Source organism: Leucopleurus acutus, assembly GCF_964270905.1.
Source record: "Leucopleurus acutus genome assembly, chromosome: 4".
Lineage (NCBI taxonomy): Eukaryota > Metazoa > Chordata > Mammalia > Artiodactyla > Delphinidae > Leucopleurus > Leucopleurus acutus.
This window is the reverse complement of record NC_139146.1, coordinates 31524545-31542383: the sequence shown is the minus strand read 5'-3', so window position 1 is coordinate 31542383 and position 17839 is coordinate 31524545. Positions and strand designations below refer to the sequence as shown.

At 42.5% G+C, this 17839-nt stretch overlaps 1 protein-coding gene across 4 annotated transcripts in view; it reads right to left on the bottom strand.

Annotated features, from left to right (window-relative positions):
• Window positions 1-16444, bottom strand: part of LEF1 (lymphoid enhancer binding factor 1) — a gene marked incomplete at both ends in the record, with an annotated part of 116080 nt that extends 99636 nt beyond the window's left edge. For all 4 annotated transcript variants that reach the window (XM_082838487.1, XM_082838489.1, XM_082838488.1 and 1 more), the window contains 3 exons: window positions 12161-12294; window positions 13732-13798; window positions 16232-16444. In XM_082838487.1, coding sequence (XP_082694613.1) covers window positions 12161-12294; window positions 13732-13798; window positions 16232-16444 — 414 coding nt within the window. The remainder of the gene's footprint in view (window positions 1-12160; window positions 12295-13731; window positions 13799-16231) is intronic.
• Window positions 16445-17839: the final 1395 nt, after the last annotated feature.

Below are 17839 nucleotides of genomic sequence, written 5' to 3'. Positions count from 1 at the left end.
TCATAACCACACAGAGGCTTCTAATCAAGGTCCAGGCAGCTCCAGAGGTAAGTGATTTTATAAGGCACAAAAACTTAAATAAATTAGATAAATTATGGACCAAAATGATGTCCATAATGTAAAATGTTTGGTTGCAGATACTGAGAAAACACAGGATAGTCCTTAAGCCAAACTCATGTATGTCTGTCCTAAAACCTGCTCCTCTTTCTAAATTCATTATTTCCACTAATACTGCCCCCTCATCATCAGGCTAGAACTTTCACCATCTTTTTTGCATCTCCCCTAATTTTCCCTCCCTTCGCTACATCTAACTTGTAATTTGCTCTTTCTAAATTCATTATTTCCACTAATACTGCCCCCTCATCATCAGGCTAGTACTTCCACCACCTTTTTTGCATCTCCCCCGATTTCCCCTCACTTCGCTGCATCTAACTTGTTGCCTTTGAACTCTGTGTTCTCTATTAGCACCATAGCTATTACTACCAAACATAATGTTAAAGACATTTATAATTCCATATACTATTTTATTTTATGCTAGCAAATACCATACAGATTAAGAGTCATTTACATCTTCCTGATGAGAAATTCACTGATGCAACAATCATCTAGCATCTTCTGAGTACCAGTGGCAGTGATGGCAATGAAAACTGAAGTTGCAGAAAGCACCCTGCAGTGAGAGTCAAGGCCTGGTCCAAGCATGGTACCACTACTTACTAGCTGTATATCCTGGCAAATTAACTACTTTATCTGACCAAGCATTTCTTGGTCTGGTCTTACAGTGGTCCTTAACTACTTCCATGGCCCCTATGCCTCAGTTGCTCAAACCTCCTTATGCCTCAGTCTTCTCATCTGTAAAATGGGGATACTGGGGATATCACTGGGTTATTGTGAGGATTAAATGAGCTAATATACATAAAGTGCTCAGAACAGGTCCTGGCACTTACTAAATACTCAAAACTAATAGCTAATTCTATCCCATGGATTATACTTAATGCTCAGATAATTTCTAAGCTCAATTCAGGTCTGTGATTCTGTATTAGCTTATATTTTATTAAAGTGTCTCCATTTAAATATAGATTGATATCTGGTGTCACTGCCCTATATTAATGAATTTAAAAATTTTCTGCTCTATTTATTCCACAAATATCCATGGAGTAACCTGCTCTGTGCCAGGTAGTATAACAGGCTGTGAGCGACAGAGATGAGTAAGACAAGCTCCTTATCCTAAAGGAACTAACAGTGAGACAGAAAGACACGGAGACAACCAATGATTATAAGATGTGGTAACGGTTATGAAGAAGGTCCTGTGGGAACCCACAGGAGAGAGCACTTAGTCTTAACTGGTGGTGCAATCAGAACTTCATGAGGTACCATTTAGCCTGGATCTTTCAGGATGAACAAGACTGTGCTGGCAGGGAAGAGGGAGCAGGGCATTTCAGGGAGACCAAGCTGTAATTACCTGAAGACAGGGATTTGGGAAAGCGTTTAGGATGCAGGTCTGGAAATGTCACTGAATCGTAAGCTGCAGGGTCTGGTGGTAAGGAGGCAAGGCTTGCAAGGTGGATGATTCCAGATTGCATAAAGCTTTGAAAATAATGCCAAAGAATGTGGGTTACGGGAAACCCCCTGAGGTCTGACTAGAAGTGAGCAGGGTGCCAGTGGTCTCCATGAGGCATAGCGCTGAACTGAGCTGAGTGGAGAGAAAGTAAGCTTTGGGGCCAAAGTGCCTGACTGCTTTCTAGGTGTGCGAGTCACTTGGGATATCTAAGCCCAAGTGAATTAAATTATTGAATGTCTCCTTGATCAGTGTTTTTTCAAACCTTACTGTAGGTAAGAATCGCTAAAGTACCTGGTTAAAAGTGTACGTGGTACGTGTTATGTCCTGCTTGTCGCTTCTGGTTCAGGACATTTGCAGAAGGGCCTACATATTTGCCTTTTGAATAAGAATACCAGTAAATTCGGATGCAGTTGGTCCGCCTTCCACAGACACTACTACTAATGCAGAGTGCCAGGTACTTTTGTAAGTAGACGAGGTGGCAGTCTATGTTGCAGGTGAAGAAATCAAGGTCCAGAGAGGAGGTAGCTGGCTGCAGCCGGTCACTAGCAGACCCCGACATCTAGATCTTCAGACCCCAAACGCAGTGCTCCGCTGTAGCTCCCGTCGTGTACGCACGCGCGTCTCACCACCGTCCCGGCTCGCAGTCTGATCAGGGATTATGACTAAGGAGATAAACACACTCTCCTTCGCCCCTCCTCCCTAGCCTGGCAGCGGCTGCAGCCTTTGTCTCTCCCACCCCCTCACTCACTTTCCACAGAGGAAAGCGACTCATCTCTGGTGATCTGGAGAAAGAACTGGGCAAGGACGGACTGACCCTTTGCTTTCCCTCTTGGGGCCAGCTTGCGTGGGTTTGTTCTCGTCTCCAGTTCTATAGGCCGTAAGCTCCCTGCCCCTGTTAGGGAGGCCTGTGACTTAGTGGTGTGTTCCATCTGGGCAAGTCAAAGGAAGTCCAAATTCGTGTCACGGTTCAAGCCACGTTCTCCAATCCAGCCTTATTAATAATGAAGTTGCCATTCTGCTCCCCATCTGTCCAGCTTCTTGTCTATCGCCGGACTGACTCTTGACTAGGAGAAGGCATGACACCAACCATAACCAAATATGAATGTAGTCAAGTGATACTTCTAAATACCGACTTCAAACAAATGTTTTTTTAAGGTTAAATTGCAATGTTGGGTTAACCCCAAATTAAAAAGGTGCATTCATTGCCTTTGACTCTACAATTCCACTTCTAGCGATTCATTCCAAAGAAACAGAATTTGTGCAAAGATGTAGTTAGAAAATATGCATTGCATCACAATGTTGCTTAAGGTAGAGGAAAAAAAAGTGACACCACCTAAATGTCTTACCGACAAAACTGATTAAATAAATTAGGCAATAAATTAGGCATTAAAAATGATGTTACAGAAGATATCCACTGTATGCTGGTGGGAAAAAAGCAAGTACAAGATGGTATATTATGTTTCCATTACCATGAATGTATAACATATACTTACGTGTGTCTATGTGTATTTCTAAATGTGCGTAGGAAGAGGTCTAAAATGCTGCATGGTGAGTTTTGAGAGTGATCATCTCTGACGGCAGGACCCTAAGAATTTAATATTTGCTATTCCTTTTGCTCATCTGAGTTTTCTAGTGTCTTGCTTTTTAAATGAAAGTATTTTCTTTTTATTTTCATAAAAAATAGCTAAGCATTACTGAAAAGAAGTTGCCAACAACATCTTCAAAATAATAACTTTTTGCTTTACATTTAATCAACATTATGATTCATTTAATAAGTGTTTTATGTTCTGAAAGGCAAATTTGGTTATCTTTTATGAAAATAAACAAGTCTTCAGACCTTAAGAAGGGAAGGGCAGTGACTCTATCACTTACTAAACTGAAGCAGGTTCCTGCTGCCCCTGAGGATGGGCCCTTCTTTTCAGCATGGAGATTACTACACCCAACCACAGTTTCCATTCGCGTAAATTGCCTAGCACAGCACCTGGCGCGTGACAGTAGTTAAAAAAGAAAAAAAAAAAACAGTTAATCGTTTTCCCTTTCAAAAGAATTTTTTGAGTTTTAATTTTAAACTTTTAACATATACCAAAAAAAAAAAAAAAAAGAGTAAAAACCAATTTAAGCAATGTCTGGGAGACTTGATTCTTTTCCTAACCCTGCCAGATACTTAACTGGTTAGCCCATTTGTAGTAAACGGTAAACAGTTTTTACTTTGGTACTCCTGGTTTTGTTCCAGACTTTAAAAGATCTTAAGTGTCGGGGTCTAAGACAATGTTTAACACACTTGAGATAAGACCACGATACCTTTTTCCTTTGGTCCAAGTCATATGAACTAGTGTGCCAAGATGATACGTGTTCATAATTATTACAAGGTATAATACATGATGTTTAAAACTGAAGAAGTCTACCAAGAAAGCTAACTCCACACTGAAATATATTTAACATTCACTGAGTTTTACTGAAAGAAAAAGAAAAGTCTTGAAAGGATGAAAGCTGTAATTTTCCAACGAGACTAGAAAAACACTGATTTCTCTCTGCTGCCTGGCCAACATATCCCCCCTTGGACCTGATTTTTTTTAGATGCCACGAAAGCTCGAAAGACTTAAGTCAGAAGAAAATTTGAAGGGGGAAAAGAATAACTCTCCTGTCGTCCTCTACATTCATGCAGCTCTTAAATCTCCTCTCTATATGATGTTTGCAGTGGAGAAAAGAAACCCAGCTGCTAAAGGATTAAGGAAAAAAAGGTTTCCTAAATAAAAATCAATTATTACCCCCATCCAAGGAGTTAAGAGTTATCTGTCAATTTCATATCAAATGTTAGAAGGATATGAGATTTTTAAACAAATCTTAAATTTAGAAATCCATTCCCTCACACATCTCATTCCCTTAGTGGAAGAAAATCAGGTGCTCTCCTAACAACTGCGAGAGAAAAAAGAGCCCAAGAGAAGAAAGCTGTCTCTGTAAAGAATATAATGACAATTCCCAAAACTTTTATTTTATGCTAATATTTTCTAAAAGTTAATGTAAGGCCTTGACCCAGTGTCCAATTTCCAGGCCTGCATGGGGCCATGGTAAGAACCAAAAATGTCTCCCCTTTCTCAGGAGCTTCTTGGATACAGTCAAACACCTCTTGGGGCAGAATTCCTACCAGGTGGGCATGAGGGCTTACGCCATCTGAGACTTGTGCTTTGCTCCCATAGCTAAAAAGCCGAATGCTTTCACAGGCTTTGTGCCATCTGAACTGTACATCCACCATATAAGGTAGGCAACCAGATATTAACATGCCTCACGGTAAACAAGGAAACAAACTCTGATAGAGGTCAGGTACCTTCCCAAGGCTTTGGGGGAGAGTGATGGACGTGGGTCTAGACCCCAGACCTTTTGATATCTTGCCTAGGACTTCCCTCCTCCACAGGCCCAGCCTTCACAGGAGGACCCCTACCTCTGCCTGATACAGACTCAAAAGTTTTGCTCTCCTCATTGCTGAAGAATATCATCAACTTACAACACACACTGGCCTAGAAGAGTCAGCGCTGATGCTACCATACGTATTTAAAAAGAACATGCAGAATTTTTTAATATCTCAAAATACCTCAAGTGTTACTGAAAAAGGAAATGTCCTTTCTACCTGGGAAAGAATAAAAATGAATTGAGAAGCATTAACCGTACGATACAGAAACGTAATTGAAGATGGTTTGCTTCTTTATTACTTTATTTCCATCTCAAGCACCCTTCTGAAAAAAGTGTTTCTATCACCTCTTCTTCTTCAATCAGGTTTCTAGGACATAAGTAAGAGATAAGTACTTCTTATGATCAGTCCTCAAATGAGGACCAAATCCCATTCTTTTTCACTCTAGCAGCGAGCTCTCCAGCTGACTGTTTTCAGCTGTTACTCGGAAACAACATTCTGAAGGACTCTGACTTCCTCATTAAAGACAATGGTCTAATGCTCTTTTTTTTCCCCACTGAAGCAACAAATCAGAGAAAACGTAAAATAATAAAATACTAAGGGTTTATTTAGCAGACACTTTCAGATTTTGCTTTTCATACAGCGTTTGGTTGAATAAAGACAGATCCTTTGGAAATATTCCCAGAAATACATGAAAAATTTCTACAACATTATTTATTCAGCAAATCTACTGAAGTGTCTATCCTGTGCTAGGCTACTCATGACATATAACTATCTCATAATTCATCAGTCATCCCTGATCAACTGATCAACTATCATTCACAGTTAATAGGCTTTATTGCAAAACTTTTCAGGATTTAAAAAAAAAAAGGATTTATAAAAATATTTTTCTGTGTCAGCTTTTAACAGTTTTGGTAACTGTTTCATTCAGAAGCTGACAATAATAAGAGAAAATTAAAACTACACTAGAGCCATTCTTCTTTTTATGTTATCGTACCTTGCCTTTGTCCACCCCTCATTCAACCTTTCTCTATATTGAGTAAAGTAGTAACAGGCTTCCTTTTTAAAGCGAACATAACAGCAACAGTAAATTACCATGACTAAGATCAAAACTTGATTCTGCAGAACTGTCACCAAGTTCCATACAGTATTATACGTGGGCATAGCTAGAAACAACGGTCAATAATCAAAAGGTTTTTTTAGAGTCTACTTGCCTCCGGTTAGCTGCAAAAATACAATACATTTCTAGACCCTCTGTGAGGCAACATCTCTGCCAGTCCTACTTCTCCTACAGACGCGGGAAAGAGGACACGTAACCTAAACTCTTGTTCGCGCTGTAATGCCCTTGCAGTTTTCCCTGTACGGATTGAAGGCAAGCAAGTAACATTCTTCAGTGAGCTTTATACTGATCTACATATAGCAAGTGGATAATTTCAGCAGGCTTAGAGATTTGGCTAGAATGGGTACTGTGTATAAATGTACTGCTTTACAGAGACTTTACAGTCCTCTGAACGGCCTCTGAGAATAGTCTGCAAATAGTCCCAGCTAGATTGGCTAGATTATCAGAAGCTGGGAGTTAGCAGTCCTTGTTCCCTATCCATCCTCTGCTCAACTCCTGACTCTCCTTTTTGGTGCATTCAATCTCTCCCCTTGCTCGTCTTTGTTGTTGGTCTCCAGGGCATTTTCGGGCTTTGTGCCTCCAAATCTTATAGACTGATAATTTATACGTTTAAAGTGACTTCAAAGCTTACAGCAGAGTCTACAGTTCCTACAGGAACTTCACGAGGTCACAATTAATATTTAAAAAGTGATCACCAATCTAAAATATATTTTAAAAATTATTTAAATAAAGTCCAATGGCTGCCTTTTCCAAATGAGTAAGGACCTGCTGGGACAGTACAAAGCAGTACTAAGCCCCTTGATTGCTACAGTATTAGCTTTCTACAGACTGGCTCAGTTTGGCATAATGACTGAAGTAATAACTTTAAAGATACAAAGTTTAAATGAATACTCTCTTTTTAAAAAACTTCAGTCCCATGACAGTGGCACCTATATAATGCTGAGCTCTACCTTTGCCTGGGAATAAAACATATGTGCCTTTCTGCCGGCCCATGGAAGTGCTGACACATTTTCTCTCTAAACTTCAAGTTTATCTTGAAATCACAGGGAAACCAGTTTTATAAAATTCCGATTTTGTCTATAATACGTAAACAAGGAACGAGGGGAGTCAGAGAGGAATGGAATGATCGAATTGCTTAAAAAAATGTCAGTCACATAAACCACAAACAGTTCTGCCTAAAGAACTAACAGGATTAGTTAAAAACAAAACAAGACTCAAAAAGTTGCAAAAATCTCTCAGTTGATACTGTGGAAGAATACTCATGAGGTAACAAGTTCGAGTCCAGATAGACCCATTTATGAGGCCCTTACTCTGTCCTGTTGGAATTACACGAGTCAGTCTGCAAGACAGAAATGGATCAAAATAGTTGGGTTGATGAGAGCCAAGTCTAGGACCTGTAAGGGGGCAGGGGAACGGGGTATTTCAAAGAGCAAGATTTTCTGCAGGTTGGCTTAATGGTCTTGTTTTAGTGAAACTGGGTTGTTCTCATATCTTTATGAATGAACAAGAAATTTCTAGGGTCATTTCAGAAAAATCTATCGACGAAGGATCACACTTGTGCAGTACCAGGGTCACATGTAGCATGGGCTCCCAGGACACTTGAATTAGCATGCCATTCGGTCATAAGATTTCTAAATTATCTGAAGGGGAAATGGCAATCACTCCCAGTTATTCTGACTGTGGTCCTTTCCCAACTTTGTAGCAGTACAATTAAGATGAATCAAACAAGGATTTCCCCGGCAGTCTAGTGGTCAACACTCTGCACTCCCAATTCAAGGGGCGCAGGTTCGATCCCTGGTTGGGGAAGTAAGATTCCACATGCCATGTGGTGTGGCAAAAAATAAATAAATAAAAGACGAATCAGACAGAAGAGTTTGGGGCCCTGAGGAACTTTCCCACACATTCTCCTGACATCACATTCAAATCTGAGATAGAATAGACTTTCTAAAACTTAACTTCTCCTGAACTTGAGGTAAAAGGAAAATTGAATATACTTAGCTTCAAAAAGTACACAACTTAGATTAGAAAATTTAAAATAATTTATTAGTAAGTCAAATGAAGTAGCTCCTTGCAGTAAAGTGAAAAAACACTTAAAATTTTTGCTCAAAACATAAGCTATAGTCTCCCTGTACCCTTGAATTAAGAAGCCATAGTCTCCCTATTGATTATTGTTTCTGTGATTATTTTCACAGCCAAGCAGCAGTGTGATGGACAGCTGGATAAGTGTAAGCTTACTGATTAGACATGTCCACCTAATTCCTTAATTCCAGATGTGAACAATGGCAAAAATCTAATTTTAACTGCAAGCAAATACAAACATGGGCGGGGGACGTTAAGACAAAGTTATAATAGGTAAATTCTGTTCATCAAAAATCAAAATGTTGATTCCCTTCAGGCAAAAACCATACAATAGAACTGAGTTGCTCAAAATAACAACAACAACAAAAAAAACCCGAAACATTTTAATAGCAATGTCTACTAAAAATAAGAAAGATGAAATTCAAACAGAAACATCTTCCTTTCCCACCTAAAAATCCATCCTCAGATCACAAAGAAACAAACGATGCAGTCTGCAGTACTCTCCTGGCCAGGTGTTACTGTGGTTGGTGTGACCCGAGCTGCAACGTTTGCTGACGCTTCCTGAGCTAAGTCTGCTGCTTTCCCCTTGAGCAGCTAAAGAGAAATGAGATGCTTCTCTTCAGAGAGAGGTGCTAAACATTTGGGTTGCATGAGGGACAAATGGAAGTTTGACACCTAAGATGAATAACCACAGTGCATGAGGCCAATGGGAACTTTCACTATGTAACGCCAGCCGAGCTCACTGTCACACAGTATTCAGGCACACAAGTGCCAGGACCCAGCGCAGGAGGCAAAGAACTATTTTTTCCTTTTAATACGTTACCATTGGCCTCCAAGGATTTTCATAAATAAGACTCAGAGAAAGTCTTCGGAGTATGCTTTTAATAAACTCTCCAGGGCCCTTGCTCTGAAATATTTCAAAAGCTCCTGCATCCTCTCGCACTCGATGAAGGCGACCACCTCAAGCCAAGGTTTACTGTGCTTTAAGAACTCATGACACCAAAAGTGTCATTATTACAGGTGCTTTCTTGCTAGGCCCAATTTATCTGAACCAAGAAGTCTTATTTAAAATTCTATGAAACACCCTCACAAGATTTCTGGTATAGACACACCTCTAAGAATTTCTGTTCTAGAAGGATGAAATTAGCCGATTAAAATTTCCCTTCAGATGGAAAAAAAGAAAAAAAGCTCGATTGGCAAAGGTGGTTCTCCTGTGTAGGTAATACTATATTTAGGCCATGGGTAAAAGCTGTGCGAGCATACATATGTCAGTGTTTGCCTAAAAAAGAGCAGACACATAATAGAATTGTTCAAATGAGCCACCAGCAGAAACATTTCTCTGCGTGCCAGTTGGATCATCTGCAGTTACATGTGAACAGAAGATTCTGTGTGGGGAAGGGCTGGTCAGGGCCCTCCCTCACCCCCAGATGTTTTTCTAATCCTAACACCTGAGGGCAGCAGATACAGTAAACAAGCAGTTGTTTGTAATGCAAATCCAAGTAACAGGGCTGACAGGGCAAAGCCCAAACCCAAATGGTCACCCTGCTCCTGACTCCTGACACCCTAGATGCAAACCTATCACTGTGGATGTCAGTTGCACAAACACTCAGTCCTGCTAAGGATAGAGTTAAAGAGAAAGAGGCAGAAGTGTGGTTAGGGGTAAAGAGGAGGGGCTGCCTTCCGGTTAAAGTGTTTTGGGTCTCAGACACACTAAAAACAGCTGTTAATTATTAAAAACCAAAGATTTCAACTCACTTCGGTCCGACCCTAAAAGAAAAAAATTGAACATTGTCTCGTGGTTAAACCTGAAAAGCTTCTCAAATTGTGCAAACTGCAGAATATCCCAAGAAAGGTGCCTAAAATAAATGTGTTCTAAAATGTAACAGAATAAAGCAACGCAGCAGATAGGAGGGTAAGGTAACTGTTTCCTGGCCACACCCCTTTCCTCCACTCTACACCCACCAACATTTATTCTGGCCACAAATCTTTCCCAAACAATGAATGACTGTTCAATTCACTGACCTCAGAATTTTAATACATACACTAACAATAAATACTTCCCATTCTAACAATTTAAAATGATTAGTATACTGAGGGGGTAAAAATGCTGGTTTAAAGAGGAAGAGAAGCTTAATTTTCAGTATTCTTAGGAATAATTTATAAATATCAACAGACTTTAATTATACTGACTTTTTAAAAATTATTGCTTTGAAAGGAGAAATGGCTAAAGAATAAATCCCACAAATACTTATTAAGCATTAACCGTGTGCACAGCCTAAAAGTATAAGATTATTTTGGTAGCTATTTTCTATTGTTACCAAGTCAGAGACTATAATTTGATTTGTTGTTCTAAAAATCCTTCAGCAGAAATCTTCAATTATTCCCTATCTAAAACATAGTCTCCTCCCCCTCCCCTCCAAAACATCAACAAAAGAAAAACAGCCCAACTTTAAAATATCTGAATGTACGCATATTTAATTCAACAATATAAAGTCTCCTACAAATTTTAAGACTCAGAAGCATTTATTTGGGTGGTCTCTAAATGTTAAAAACCATATTTGCTTTTATTAGTTCATTCACTTTTTAGATAAGAGATTTATATGTACCACACACACATTTCTATCATTAAGTATTAGAAAAGCCTTTTAAAATGTGAAATCGCTCTTTCCTATAACAACCATCACAAGATTTCCAAGATCTCCATTTTAGCTGCTATATGCAAATTAGAAAAATCTCATTCCCTGCTTAAAAGGTCACATATCTTTTTGGAACTTGTGGGAAAAAATTATAACTTCTAAATCACAGTGCCTGCATAAAGTGGTTGTATTTCATAGATCTATCGCTTCAATAGTTGAGGGCCACAGGTAATCAAGATAACCATAAATACTCTTGTTTGTTGATGACTGATTAGGAGGTATTCCTCTCTCCTACTCTGTAGTATCTCATGGCTCCCAGATTCTGTCCACTGAGGTATCAATGATAGTACTTGCCCCCAGATGTCTGTGACTGATTTTTTTTTTTTCACTTGGTGAAAGCACTGGGCTAATAAGGCAAAGACTACAGGTTCCATTTTATAATCCTAGATTGACTCGCGGGAGGGCCAGTTAGACCGAAACCCTCATCCTCAACACCCAAATATACATGTTTTTCATTGGGGTTTGGGTGGTTGAGGGAGAGTGAGGCCAGAAAGAAGGTATATATATTGACGGAGCAATAAAAACCCATCACTACCTACGAAGAGACAAATCTCAGGGAGAACTCCATCACCAGCACATTTCACATTCATGTACTACAGAGGTAACCCTTTAGCTGTTTTCTTACTATATAAATGAGGTCTCCATGTTATGCATAATGTGTAAAGCAGCTATAATGCCACTGGATTTTTAAAACTTGAAAGTTAACTGAACCCCGAGATAAAAAAGAACAATTTTCATTAGAATTATCTTCAAGTGATACTTTCTTAACAATTGACAATAACGCAAAAAATAGCTCATTCCTCCCCACCCCCAAACTGATTTTAAAGAAACATTAGCTAACACAATAAAATGAGACACTGTTTTAAAAGCTGACATAACATTTCCAATATTCAGCTCCAAATAAGCCAAAGGAGTTCTGATTCTACATAGCTTATGGGCAATGAAAGACATACAGCACTTAGTTAATTGAAAGATTAAATCAATTTCTCTCATCAGCGTAGAAAGCAAAATACTCATAAAATCATGAATTTGCTGATTTAAATTCAATGATTCCACGATAGCTCGTGATCTGTTTTTTATTATCTTAACCAATACCCCAAAAGCTAAAATTCCAAGTGCAAAACATCAAAAGTAGCAATATTGTATGTAAGGCAGCCATTCCTCATAGCAGGTCTTATTTAGCAACGACTGGTCACACATAATGAAAGCATTTCCAGTGTCTTTAAAAAAACAAACATTTTGCCAAAATGCAAATTAATTTACACTTCTGAAATAATCTGCAACATCAGCACGTTACTCACTGTTCTCGGGATGGGCGGAGAAAGAGATCCATTGGACATGTATGGGTCATTATTCATGTTTGGCATCATTATGTACCCGGAATAACTCGAGTAAGAGGGTCCCTTGTTGTAGAGTCCTCCATCTGGATGCTTTCCTGAGAGAATGCAAAGAACAACCAAATGTGCTTTGACGTCCTTTTTATATCACTGTATTTTTCATTGAAAAGTTAATAGTACTACTTCAAATCACACCTTACATAAGACATTTGTTTACAAAGTATTGTAACTGGATTATTATGCTCTATTTTAGATTGACAGTATTTATTCCCTTAAATGGCTTAGCAGTGAACCAGATGTTTGAAAAACATGTGGTTCAATTTATTGCCACTACTGACTGGTTTTTTACTGGTGTTTTTACAAAAATAAGTGTTATCCATCTAACTTAATTTGTTCTAATACTAACAAACTGGACTAAGAAATACAGACACATGAAAGAAGACACAAAGCTGTAATATAAATATACTAGGCCATTCAGCTATACCCACACGTATATATTTATACACTTGAAGTTATGCTCCATCTTACTGGCAAACTCAAAAATTCTACCTGTGCTTCTAGATTTCTGGAAAATTTCTAGATTTTTACTGAGGGAGCAACCTGTATCTAGCATATGGGCAACTACCCAAATTTATGAAGGATTAACTACAGGAGACTTAATTTTATGTGCTACACTACATCACTCTGGTAAAGAAATGTGTGTTTGTTCACTGTATACATTTCTTCTCTTTAATCTGTGTGACTACTTTGTAGCTCAGAAGGAAGCCTGATATTATAGTTCTCTTCTCTTCTTCCCCTAGCTGACATATTGTATATGCGAACACCTCATTCTGGTCAGGCCAATTGTAAGTAATTAAAGGAGAACAGAAATGTAGACTGTTCAACAAGGGAACCCTAAAGATTACAGATTCTTTTAAAGTCACACGGAGTTCTCCTTAAATCTTAAAAAATATGTAGAGTTTTGAGCAAGAATCGGCAATGGGGAGAAAGTCTATCACGTTCCATATGCATAGTTCTTAATTTTAAGAATAACGTTTTATATTTTTACAAGTTAGAGTCTTCTTTACTGAGCCATATTTAGTCTGCGCATACAGTGCCTGCCTTCTCACTATAACAAGAAACAGCAATTTCACAAATGAAAGCCCATTTGAAACTATTCTTGTTGGAAAATAAATTGGTGTAGACTGTCACTCTTTATAACAATGCAGGAAAAAATAGTAAAGATCTACAAGTAGAACTTCAGGTAAAATGAGAAAACTAATTATAGACATTTCTCTTCCACAAAGAATCTGGAAGCCAACAGAAATTCAAAAGCCCCTAAATCATTCAGACAGTTTTTAAATTATGTAACTATACATTAGTGATAAGCAATAAGTTTCCCGGGTTTTCTTTCCCATTTTGTTAAAACACAGGCACAGTCTTATCACATATGATTCGAGTTTCTTGGATGCAAACAAAAATAGCAAAACATACCTACATTCACAAATTGCACACGTTAAATGTTAAGGTTGGGAGAGATAGAATTAGCGTCTTACCGTCATCAGGGTGTTCTCTGGCCTTGTCGTGGTAGGAGTCCTGAGAGGTTTGTGCTTGTCTGGCCACCTAACAAGACGAATCCCCACCCCCAAAAGAAAGATCACTTTAGAGTTTGTGACAATAATGATATAAGTGTGTATCCACTGGTAACTCAAAAGAGGAGAATCAGGTGCAACTCAATCTACTTGTTTATTAATCTAAGAGGATAGGCTAAGGCTGAGTACTGGGAAATCTTTCTCTTTTCAACATGTGTTTTTGAAAATTATCTACCCAGGACTACCAGCTATAAATGATAATAACAACAGAAACAAACTTGCGAACAATCCATATGCTGTTCTGACCACTGTTTACTAAAACACAACAAGGCTACTTGGATACCTAATATGACAAGAATTTGAGTTAACGGCGGCGTTAATCATTTTGATGGCTTCTTCAACCACTGTTTACTTCAATCAGAGCTGATTAACAGTGGGCTGAAATATTTTGCAACTGAAAATGACATTTAACTAAAAACAAGCCCATCACTCACAAATGGAGATCTTAGGCAACTGTCCCAAACCAATCCCAGCAGGAGCTCTTCTCCTCATAAGCTACCATGGCTGGCTCAGTGCAAGCTTACGAGAGAAAAGTCAACTGTTCTGTGGTTAAAGGGAGGAAAACTTGAAAATTGGGCTATAGACTTCTAAAAGGTAGCCCAGCTAATGTCAGTTTGGGTAACCATCATCCACCCAGACTCAACCACCTGCAAATCAGCGGTATTACCCCTTCACTGTCTTCCTTGGGTCTGCCCCATGCCCACTTACCACTGGTAAAGATTAACAGAGCCCTAATAGGAGTTCTGGACTTCAAATGCAGCACCCTTCTCCCCAAGGCAGAAACGTTTAGAAAATGTGAAGTGCGTAGCAACTTTACTTATTGAAAAAGAAAGGACGAGGAAAAGGGGTAGAAATTTTAAAAGGCTGCTCTACAAATATGAGTTTGGCCTCGAATGTTTTGGATGTCATTTGGTTCCTCGGACATCTGTCCTCCCACTGGCCTCCTTCCCCCCATACACACATAGTCACAAATCTTTTCAGTGGAGCTGGGTGTGCCCTGGCCACCCCTAGGTTCCCCCCTAATTGGCATATTGGGATGAAAGACTCAGGGTATGGAGAACATCCCTATGCTCCCCTTAGAACCCAGGCCCCCGGGCTTCCAAAATGCGTACTCACCCCTGCCATTGGGATAAAGAAGGCAACTCTGAGGTGTTCTTAAACTTACTGTTTAAAACCCAAAATGTCCCCGCCCCCAAAACCACACGCTTTCTTTTTGGGGGCAGAAGGATGCCATTTAAGGAAAAAGAATATACCCTCCAAATTTCTTTGGAGGGAAAAAGCGTTGGTGAAATCATCTGAGTATCAGGACTTTTCTACCGGATTTCCTCCAAAGAGTTTCCCAGTTGTTGAACAAGGGTGGCCAGTGGAGTGTCGGGTATCAGGGTCCATCCGCCCCCCCCTCCCCCCACTTCTGAAGCTCTCCGCGAGGCCTGAAATAGCCCTTCCGCGAGGTCCTGCTCACTGGCTTTCTCTCGCCAGCACCCACGTGTCTCTATTTACTCTACTCGGGTTACCATCGCTATCGCCCGCAGCCGGCCAGGAGATCTGATAAAGCGCTTTCCACCCTCCCCTGAGTGAGTGCACTGGTTTCCGCTGCATCTCTCCGACTCGCCCTTCTTCTGCAAAGATTTAAAGGCCTGATTCGGGCCCAAACTAACCCCAAATATAAGCGTACTTTTTTTCGTTACGTGGCGATGATTGGAGCAAGCTAGTGTTGCGGGCGGTACTGCGAGCCCCCCCCGCCCTGGGGTGGCTCGGCTCGCCCACGGCTGCTGGCAGCCGGCCCCAGCGGCCCAAAGGACCCGCGCCCGAACCGCCCCCGCCGCCCGGGCGCGCGCCCCCTCGGCCGGCCGGCTCCGCAGCGGTTGGGACCGCCCCGCCTGTCCCCGGCCCACGCCCGCCTCCCCTTCCTCGGGCCTGTGCCTCTGCTCGCCTTTACCTAAGCCTTTGGTGGTTTAACGCACTTTTGCAGAGACATCTACCGAGAAAGATAGCGGGTGCACTCTGTTTTCCGTCCTACGGAAGAACTTCTCAGTAGTGTTGTTCAGACATACTCGCTTTAATCGCACTCCCTAAACCCCACTAAAAAGTCCGAAGGCCAAACATGATGGGTTAAGGGCAGGTTCTCCTGGCCGCAAACCAACGGTTTAAGTCACCAAACCCCAAAACTGATCCACTTGGAATGTTTCCCAGCACACCACACACACACACACACACACACACACACACACAGAAAGAAAGAACACTAACCAGGAGCCCAGCCACCCGCCCCCATCCCCCCACCCTGCAGACTAATCGGGACCCTTCAGCCAGGGCTCTCCAGCGCCTTCCCTCCCTTCTTCCCTCTCTGCTCTTCCCCCGGACCCGCCACGCCTCTCAAAGCTCGGGGCAGCAGCCCGCTCACCTCGTGGCCGTTGCTCGCCGGGATGATTTCGGATTCGTTAACCAAGGAAGACTTGATGTCGGCTAAGTCACCTTCCTCTTCAGGGTGACTGATCTCGGCGAAAATCTTCTCCTTCTGGGGATCGCCCTCGTCTTTGAAGGGGATCATCTCGTCCGTGGCGCAGAGTTCCGGGTCCCCCCCACCGCCGCCGCCTGCCCCGGAGAGTTGGGGCATCCCGACCACTCTGTAATCTCCGCTCCGCTGGGGGAGCACCCCAGGCGACAGCAGAAAAGAGAAGGGGTCAACGAAAAGGGGAGGAGGAGAAGGAGAATTGAAAGGATGCGTGAGGAAGGAGAGCAGGCGGAAGCCGGGCTGGAGAGCGCCGGGCTGGCGGCCGGCAGCCGGAGCTGCTGCAGCGGCGCGCGCGCCCCGGTGGCCGCCCGTGCCTTCCCACTCCGCAAAGACCTACGCCCGCGCCCGTCCCCGATGCCGAAAGACACAGGGATGCGATGGCCGCAGCAGCTGGCGCCTCTGGGGGCGTCTGTGCTGCGCGCTAGGCTAGGCTGCCCGGGCGGCCGCCCCACGCCCCCAGCGTCTCCGGGGTCTGCGCGCGGAGGACGCCAGTTCCGGAGGAGTTTTGACTCTCCAAAGGCCAGTGGAGAGTCCGTCGGCGCGTCTCTACGCAAATCTCTCCACCTTTGCTTTCCCAGATGCCGATCTGGGAGTCTGTTTTCCAAGAAAAGAAGGGAGCTAGGCAAAACGGCTCCGTTTGTCCCAGTAGAGGCGGTGCAAAGAGAATCAGAAGATAACGAAATGTCCACTTCCTGGAGGATTAAAAAAAAAAAAAAAAAGCCACCCGGATTGGAGATGTCCGTTTTAAAGCTTCTTATTTCCTTCCCTTTCGCTTCGGTTTTCCGTCTCCAGGAGCATTTAATCTGCCAGAGGAAAAGGTGGGGGCGGAGGAGGAGGGAAAGAGAAAGAGAAGAAGTTTGCCAAGAATAAAGTTTGTGTCGGCGAGTGCAGGGAGTCGGCAGTGGAGGGCACGGCTGGGTCTCGAGGAGTCACAGCAGGGGCCTCGGACCCAAAAGATTCTGCCGGGAGCTGGAGCCGACACACACACACACACACGCACACGCACGCACACACACACACACACACACAACCCGATCCCTCTTTGTTCCCGTCTCGAGTTTCCTCAGTCTGGCTCGCTCGCTCTTTTGCTCGCCGCTCTCCACGCCTCCGCCGCACCGCTTGTCAAAGCAAAGAGCTTCACCCCTCGGGTTCGCCAGGCCCGGGGGAGGGGGACGCCCCGAGCTTGTCCGCGTGCGGGGCTGCGGGCGCGTCCCAGCTCCTCAGCCGGAGAGCGCGCAGCCTGGTCCCTCCTCCGCGCCCTGCCCCGCAGGTGAGCGGCAGCGCCTCCCCGCCGCTTCTCCTCCTCCCGCGCCTCGGCGGCGCTGAAAAGCTACCCTCTTGCGTCGCTTCTCCTCCCCTTCCCCTCCCCCGCCTCCAGCTCTCCTTGGCTGCCCGCTGGGGGGTGCGGAGGGGGGGAGGTGGGGGACGACGAGAAGGAGGAGGTGATTGAGGACTTTTTTTTTTTTTTTCCCCAGAGCCTGTAGGACGAGTCCTAGG